This window comes from Triticum aestivum, chromosome 6A (assembly GCF_018294505.1).
Source record: "Triticum aestivum cultivar Chinese Spring chromosome 6A, IWGSC CS RefSeq v2.1, whole genome shotgun sequence".
Lineage (NCBI taxonomy): Eukaryota > Viridiplantae > Streptophyta > Magnoliopsida > Poales > Poaceae > Triticum > Triticum aestivum.
Window position 1 is genome coordinate 469,037,699 of NC_057809.1, and position 9,389 is coordinate 469,047,087.

At 45.5% G+C, this 9,389-nt stretch overlaps 1 protein-coding gene across 1 annotated transcript; it reads right to left on the reverse strand.

Moving 5' to 3' along the window:
- Nucleotides 1-6,830: 6,830 nt before the first annotated feature.
- Nucleotides 6,831-7,644, reverse strand: LOC123130777 (uncharacterized). Its single transcript, XM_044550589.1, has one exon. It carries the CDS (start codon nt 7,403-7,405, stop codon nt 7,022-7,024), a length of 384 nt encoding a protein of 127 aa, XP_044406524.1. The 5' UTR covers nt 7,406-7,644; the 3' UTR covers nt 6,831-7,021.
- Between the last annotated feature and the right edge of the window lie 1,745 nt (nt 7,645-9,389).

Genomic DNA, 9,389 nt, shown 5'->3' on the forward strand with positions numbered 1-9,389 from the left:
ATGTGTTACAGAACGAGTAAAGAGACTTGCCGGTAACGAGATTGAACTAGGTATTGAGATACCGATGATCGAATCTCGGGCAAGTAACATACCGATGACAAAGGGAACAATGTATGTTGTTATGCGGTTTGACCGATAAAGATCTTCATAGAATATGTAGGAGCCAATATGAGCATCCAGGTTCCGCTATTGGTTATTGACCGGAGACGTGTCTCGGTCATGTCTACATAGTTCTCGAACCCGTAGGGTCCGCACGCTTAAAGTTCGATGACGGTTATATTATGAGTTTATGTGTTTTGATGTACCAAAGGAGTTTGGAGTCCCGTATGAGATCGGGGACATGACGAGGAGTCTCGAAATGGTCGAGACGTAAAGATCGATATATTGGACGACTATATTCGGACATCGGAAATGTTCCGAGTGATTCGGGTATTTTTCGGAGTACCGAGGAGTTACGGGAATTTGTATTGGGTCTTAATGGGCCATACGGGAATGGAGAGAAAGGCCTCAAAGGGTGGCCACACCCCTCCCCATGGGCTGGTCCGAATTGTACTAGGGAGGGGGGGCGCCCCCTTCCTTCCTTCTCCTTTTCCCTTCCCTTTCCTTCCCTCCTACTCCTACTACTTGGAAGGGCTCCTAGTTCTACTAGGAAAGTGGGGAATCCTACTCCCGGTGGGAGTAGGACTCCCGTAGGGCGCGCCATAGAGAGGGCCGGTCCTCCCCCTCCTCCACTCCTTTATATATGGGGGTAGGGGGCACCCCAAAGACACAACAATTGATCTCTTGATCTCTTAGCCGTGTGCGGTGCCCCCCTCCATCATAATCCACCTCGATCATATCGTAGCGGTGCTTAGGCGAAGCCCTGCGTCGGTAGAACATCATCATCGTCACCATGCCGTCGTGCTGACGAAAATCTCCCTCAACACTCGGCTGGATCGGAGTTCGAGGGACGTCATCGAGTTGAACGTGTGCAGAACTCGGAGGTGTCGTGCGTTCGGTACTTGATCGGTCGGATCGTGAAGACGTACGACTACATCAACCGCGTTGTGCTAACGCTTCCGCTTTCGGTCTACGAGGGTACGTGGACAACACTCTCCCGTCTCGTTGCTATGCATCACCATGATCTTGCGTGTGCGTAGGAATTTTTTGAAATTACTACGTTCCCCAACAGACACACTCTCCCTGTCTTGTTGCTATGCATCTCCTATATATCTTGCGTGAGCGTAGAATTTTTTTAATTGCATGCTACGTTTCCCAACACAACTATGGGGTAAAAAGTGGAATTCACTCAAAGAATTATCTAGTAGTCCTGAGTATATTCCACCAAACCTTTTTGCTAGAGAGCCATTGTGCACTGTTAAATACCATGGATTTTCTATTTATTTCTCGTATCTCCATGCCATCTTTACAGTGGTGCAAACTTTGTATTTTTATCAGCTCTGTGGTGACTAGCACAAGCATGCAAAGTACGCTATATGATGTTGTTGATTTCAGACACTTGTAATTTTGCTAAGTCTTTTCCTATTACATTATGATGCTATGTTGTCTTGTTGCTACTCGTAGATCCATGCACATTTTGAGGTAGTTCAGTAATAGTGTGTTGAAGATGCGGTATTGCTCTATCCATTCATACCTATGGTTGTAATTATGAAGTACTCTAGTGCGTTATTACCGTGCTCTACTTTTGCTAAATATTGTTGCTGGCAGATTGTTAACTTGAAGTTCATTTTTGCCATGGTTGTTGCTAGTGATACATGTACCCTGTGAACTTGCTCTTGCCATGTTTAGCTTCATAAATGTGTTTTCTTAATGTTGGTTACCTTGTGATTCCATGTAATGCTTAGTGGTGAGTTGCATGAGCTTGCAAAGTTGCTATCATGAATCTGTTTCTGCCATGCTCTGTTTTTCTTCTAAGTCTGAAACTGATCATATCACTTGCCATGTTTGCATTGATGCTACCATCTTGTCTATGCACCTTTGGCTAAAGTTCAGTAAGGGAGTTTTGTTCTTTGCCTTTAATACTAGCATGCCATGCCTTTATTTGCCATGATATGTTCCTGTAGCATGTTATTTGCTAGCTCTAAACATTGCTACCTGATGATGTTTTTGACATGTTTAGTATTTTCACTAAGTCTGTGAAGTTGTTATCATTTGCATTTTTGCCATGCTATTTTAGGCTTGTTGTAGTGAGTTCTAGAAGGAGCTCAGTGTTCATGATTTGTAGAGCTTCACTTGCACTTCACTGCCATGTGCTTTGTTGCTATGCTGGAGTGCTGTAGCATAGTTTCTTGTTGCATCTTAAGTGCTATGTTGCTGTTAAGTGCAGATTTGCATCATTCTTGTTTTGCTCGTCATTTGCAAACCGTGCATCTATTTCCGGTGATCCTTATATCGATTTCGACGGAAATCACCCCATCTTTCCAGCGGCATGCTTGGTTTGCCAAGTTGATGCCTTGATCATCTGTTCCCTTCCGGAGTACTCATATGCATTGCACATCATACCTTGCGTTTCATGCCATGTCTTGCATCATGTTGCTTGTGCATTGCACAGTGATTGATTGTTGTTCCATTGCTTGTGTTCTTGCTTTGGGTAGAGCTGGGAGACGAGTTCGTGAACGAGGAACCTGTTGAGTATGTTAACGAGGAGCAAGCTTTCGACAACTCTGAGAACTTTGCAGGCAAGATGATCATTACCCCCGATATCACTTCTATCTTTTCTTGCAAGTTGTTTGTTCTATCGCTATGTCGCGCTACCTACCACTTGTTTTATCATGCCTCCCATATTGCCATGTCAAGCCTCTAACCCACCTTCCTGGCAAACCATTGTTTAGCTATGTTACCGCTTTTGCTCAGCCCCTCTTATACCGTTGCTAGTTGCAGGTGCCTTGCAGGTTATTCCATGTTGAAACATGGATATGTTGGGATATCACAATATCTCTTATTTAATTAATGCATCTATATACTTGGCAAAGGGTGGAAGGCTTTGCCTTTTGCTCGGTGTTTTGTTCCACTCTTGCCGCCCTAGTTTCCGTCATACCGGTGTTATATTCTTTGATTTTGCGCTCCTTACGCGGTTGGGGTTATGGGACCCCCTTGACAGTTTGCTTTGAATAAAACCCCTCCAGCAAGGCCCAACCTTGGTTTTAACATTTGCTTAATAACAACCTATATTTTTTCCTAGGGAGTAATTAACCAAAGGATCATCTTTATTCAACCCCCCGGGCTAGTGTTCCTCTGAGTGCTTGTCCAACCTGGGCGATGTCTGGCGCCCCCTGGGCAACCAGGGTCTCAGCCAACCTGACGCCTGGCCCATCCGGTGTGCCCTGAGAACGAGATGCGTGCGACTCCTATCGGGATTTGTCGACACATCGGGTGGTCTTGCTGGTCTTGTTTTACCGTTGTCGAAATGTCTTGTAACCGGGATTCCGAGTCTGATCGGTGTGTTCCGGGAGAAGGAATATCCTTCGTTGATCATGAGAGTTTGTGATGGGCTAAGTTGGGACAACCCTGCAGGGTATAAACTTTCGAGAGCCGTGCCAGCGGTTATGTGGCAGATGGGAATTTGTCAATATCCGATTGTAGAGAACTTGACACTCGACTTAATTAAAATGCATCAACCGCGTGTGTAGCCATGATGGTCTCTTTTCAGCAGAGTCCGGGAAGTGAACACGGTTGGGTTATGTTTGAACGTAAGTAGTTCAGGATCACTTCTTGATCGTCTCTAGTTTCACGACAGTTGCGTAGTTTCTCTTCTTACTCTTGTACTCGAATGTTAGTCACCATATTTGCTTAGCGCTTGCTGCAACTCCACCCCATGAACACATCCTACCCATAAGCTTAAATAGTCTTGATCTCGCGGGTTTTGAGATTGTTGTGTCCTCATGACTCAAAGATACTACCAAACAGTTGCAGGTGCCAATGATACCAGTGCAGGTGACGCAACCGAGCTCAAGTGGGAGTTCGACGAGGACCTTGGTCGTTACTATGTTTCGTTTCCTGATGATCGGTAGTGGTGCCCAGTTGGGACGATCGGGGATCTAGCATTTGGGGTTACCTTCTTTTCGTTTGGATTCGTCTGTAGTCGGACTATGTGTGTACTCTGAATGATGTATGAATTATTTGCTCGTTTGTGTGACGTGGAGATTGTAAGCCAACTATCTATTTATCCCTTTCTTGTTCATTACATGGGACTATGTGAAGCTGACCCTTCTTGCGACAAACCAACATGTTGTTATGCCTCTAAGTCGTGCCTCAATACATAAGAGATATAGTCGCATCATAGGCGTTACAAGTTAATATCAGAACCAGGTTACAAACTGCATGCTATGTTTCCCAGCATGTATGTATGCCCACAACAAACGCCACCGCACCACTATGTATGTATGTACCCCAGATATCCTAATTTTTTCCCAAGCACAGGTTACAGGTTACAGGAGGAGAGGAACCCAAAGCAAGAGAGAAAATGTTCAGTATGAACAAATCAATAGGGGTTTCCTCGGAAAATTTGAATGAAAATTGGAAAAGTGATTCAATTTCTGCCTGCATTGATCTAATGATAGAATTAGAGTGAATTCCACTTTTTACTCTCTAGTTATCTATTTGTGACACTAATTACCCCATCAAATGAAAAATCATCTAGATTACCCATTTAAAAAAGTCTGGACCATCTTTTTCCGATGCATCTCATTTGGAAAGGTGTGACGTGATGATTGAGACTCAAAAATACCAGGAAAACAACGAGGAATCAACCAGATGATGATGAGAAGGATGGGCATTATCATCGATGACGCCCTCTGCTATTTGCATATTTTGACGCACCACATGGATCTAGCACACCGGGTTATTCTAATGGAAAATGCGGAATGCCAAAATTTGGTAAAACCTTGTTAAAATTTTAATATAGTGTATTTCCGATTTTATTTCAGTAAATGGGATAATAAGTGTCACAAATGCACAACTATGGGGTAAAATGTGGAATTCACTCAAAGAATTATCCAGTAATCATCAGTATATTCCACCAAACCTTTTTGCTAGAGAGCCATTGTGCACTCTTAAATACCATGGATTTTCTAAATTTTCTCGTATTTCACAAAACATGAGAGCAAACAGTGTTTAAAGCAGAGTTGACTGTCAATAACGTAGACACACAACGCTTATACACTTGACACCAAATATCACGCATATACTTTTCACTGTAAGCCACCACTTTACGTTCGGCTTTTGCTGTGTGTGTCCGTCTGCTTTTAACTTCTTCCCCTTTGCCGGAGGATCGATCTGGCTGGCCACGAACCAAACAAAGGTGTCAGTGCTAATGAGGAGCGAGGATACGGAAGATCATGTATGTATGTTTGTATGCCCACAAGAAGCGCCACCGCACCACTATGTATGTATGTACCCTAGATATCCTAATTTTGTCCCAAGCACAGGTTACAGAAGGAGAGGAACCGAAAGCAAGAGAGAAAATGTTCAGCATGAACAAATCAACAAGGATTTCCTCAGAAAATTTGAATGAGAATTGGAAAAGTGATCCAATTTCTGCCTGCATTGATCTAATGACAGAATTAGAGTGAATTCCACTTGTTACTCTCTAGTTATGTATTTGTGACACCAATTACCCCATCAAATGAAAAATCGTCTAGATTGCCCATTTAAAAAAGTCTGGACCCTCTTTTTCCTATGCATGTCATTTGAAAAGGTGTGACGTGTGATTGAGACTCAAAAATACCAGAAAAACAACGAGGAATCAACAAGATGGTGAAGAGAAGGATGGGCATTATCATCGATGACGGCCTCTGCTATTTGCATAGTTTGACGCACCACATGGATCTAACACGCCAGGCTATTCTAATGGAACTCGTGGAATGCCAAAATTGGGTAAAACCTTGTTAAAAATTTAATAGTGTATTTCTGATTTTATATCACAATAAATGGGACAATAAGTGTCACAAATGCGCAACTATGGGGTAAAAAGTGGAATTCACTCAAAGAATTATCCAGTAGTCCTCAGTCTATTCCACCTAACCTTTTTGCTAGAGAGCCATTGTGCACTGTTAAATACCATGGATTTTCTAAATTTTCTGGTATTTCCACATAACAGCAGAGCAAACAGTGTTTAAAGCAGAGTTAACTGTCAATAACGTAGACACACAACGCGTATACATTTGAAACCAAATTATCACGCATATACTTTTCACTGTAAGCCATCACTTCACGTTCGGCTTTTGCTGTGTGTGCCCGTCTACTTTTAACTTCTTGCGCTTTGGCGGAGGATCGATCTGGCTGGCCACAAACCGAACAAAGGTGTCAGTGCTATTGAGGAGTGAGGATACCGAAGATCATGTATGTATGCCCACAACAAACGCCACCGCACCACTATGTACCAGTACCACCTATCCGAACGACATTGATCCGGCAGCCACTATCGGCGTCAAGATGTTGTTCCACTGGACCCGCGTACATTAACCACACTCGATCTCATCCTTATCAACACTGAAGCGAATCCGGTTAGACGCTGGCATGCATGTGACGAGTATCATCTGCCACTGTTGCGCCCATTGGGCCATGAACTGTAAACTCTTTTCGCCTAGTAGTAGATCTTGTCGTACCGGTGGACAGGAATCTTTTAGGGCCGGGCTGGCTCGCATTTCCAGGCAAAGAGCTCCACCTGCCCACGCACGCACGCAGTGGCTACCTGGCGCTGGACAAGATTCAAGGCAAGAAAGAGACACGCAGGTTCGCACGCTCCGTTGTTTATTTCCCCCAGCTCATTCTCTTCATTGATTCGTCCAGCGAATTTGTACATCGATCGATCTTGAGCAGAGAGAAACGAATTGGATCCAAAAAATGTCAGATTAAAATTGCTGACATTTCAAAGTTGCAACGCAACGCATCCATTGGGCGCGCTTTCACTTTGGCCCAACGTTGCAACCCAAGAATTGAGGACGAAGAGGCAACAAAAATGGAGAGAGACCACCGAAGCTATACATGCAAACCGACTACACCACGAAGCTAGGCGGGTTATCTAGCTGTGGATATCCTCCGGGATGCTGTACAACGCCGGCGACCACCGTCCCGGGCGCCTCGCGGCAGCCGCGTTGGTCGCCGCCGCCGTCTGCTTCTTCGCGTGCTGCCTCTTGATGGCGCTCACCAGCTGCTCCAGCGCGGGCGGCAGCGCGAAGGCGCCGCCGGCGGCGACGGCCGCGGCCACCTGCTTGAGCTGCTGCTTGCTCAGCAAGATCTTGACGCGCGTCGCGCCTCCATGGCTGGTGGCCGCCGCGTCGGCGACGGGCGTGCCCGTGGACTGCTCGACGGCCGTGACCGTCTTGGCGTCCAGCTGCAGCCTCGGGCACCTCACCAGCTTCCTGGCGTCCCTCCTCGGGAGCTGCGGGGCGGCCTCCAGCTCCATGGATCCGACGCTGGCTTGCTCCTCCGCCGTCGCTTCTTGCTCTCACTTGCTCCCGTTTTTTCTCGTGTTATGGACTTATGGTAGGGTAGGAGTAGTCGCTGCTCCGATGGGCAGTGGCTGGAGAATGGATATATAACGCATTTCAGCGTGTCTGGGGCTAGGGTTTTATATCATATGCAGAGAGGCTTACGAGCGAGACAGCTCATAGGCAACTGTCCGCGTAAAGATCGGAAAGGGACGGCTTAGGTGGAATCTTTTTCTCTACTTACCTTTAAAAAGCCTAAGGTTCCGTAGTCCATCTTACGTATGTCGATTTCGTCCGCCTCCCTCCCTCGCCTTCCCCGCATTGATTTCTTTTACACAGGTTTTTAGTCAATGATCCGCCGATTTATTTGCACACGATCATGGCGCTCTAATCACGTTTCCTTCCATAAAACAATCAGGAGACAATGGTATTTGGAAAGGGATTGATTGACAGACGTACGTGAGAGATAGTCCAAATAGCGCGCCTCTTCCTGCCTTCCTTGCCACACTGCGTTCCACCGGCGCCTGACCTACACGGTGCCGGCGCCTTCCCATGACGGCGCAATCCCGGCGTCCTCCCACTACGTCGTCTCACCATGGGCGCGTGCTCCGCGGCGGCCTGGAACATGATGGTGCAAATTCAATCCTTTGGCATGGACCTGCCTCTTCTACCAGTCCTCGTATTGGTCAGCTGCTCTCTTCCCTTGCGTCAAGTAATGGTGGCCTCCTTGTCGCGCAACCTCCAGATCAGGCATGGAGTGAATGGAGTGTGTCCTTGATGAGATGACTTCCAAGGTCAGAGGCATCCATAGATGCTCCATCTGATACCAACTTCGTCGTCAGCATGAGCCCGTGTTTCCCTGATCACTCCACATTTAGCATGATTCTAAACGTACTCTTGGAACTAAAGATAGCATCTATGGGCACGTGTTCCAAATTTTATCCCAGTAGGTTATTTGTAACGAATTATCCTTTTAATTGCATCTATGTTCAGTTTGATACCAGCCTTCTGCAGCAGGTCAATTTAAAATAGGCATAGCAGCAGGTCAGTAGTTTCATCGTCAAAGTCTTTTTTTCCCTGAGAATCAACGTCAAAGTCGTTTAGGTTGTTTGGATCTTGCAATAAACATGTATCTCTTTTATTTTCAGGCTGCTCTCAGGTATTGATTATGGCGTTTTGGGATAAACTTCATGGAGCTAAAACACTGTAACCAATAGGATTATGCGTCTGGTCCATTCGTGTGCATTTGTGCCCACACTCCTGTCACTCCAGCCTATTTGTTTTTCCTATTTGTTACTTAGCCTATTTAACTGTTTTCCTATTTATTATTTAAGATAGGATTAGGTCAGAATAGTGCTTATATATCCTTTTAACTGCTTCAACCGAGCACTCATGACACTGTAGCCTGCCCCGCCGTTGGCAGAACCGAGGAGGGGCTTCTCCATCACGCTGATCAAAGAGGTGATCACGGAGGACTTCATCATCATCTGTTGAGCGCCTACCATGTCGTCGCAATACACTGTCGCACTATCTGCAGCAATAGATAAATCTAATCATCAGCGCCTCATTTTATGCTTCTTGATGTCCAATTCTTTTTGTTGTTGCTATATTCAACCTCATCTCTGAAATTTTACATCTTCCTGTGTTGCTGCTATATGCAGGTGTATCAAGTTTCGCAAGGTCTTCACGCTTTTCTTTGTGAACAACCAAAATTGTTTATGTATGACCCGTTGCTTTTCTTTGTGAACAATCAAAATTGTTTATGTATGACCCGTTGCAACGCACGGGCAATTACCTATCTTCAAATAATGAGATTAGTTCGTTGCGGGTGATTTAATATCATCGTTACAGCACGTAGTAGGGCCCATGCATCACATGCTACCGGAGAAATTTCTCATGAGTCGCACCAGTGCCGCTCCCTGCCATGCCATGCAGGTTTGATCTGGATTTCATCAGCTT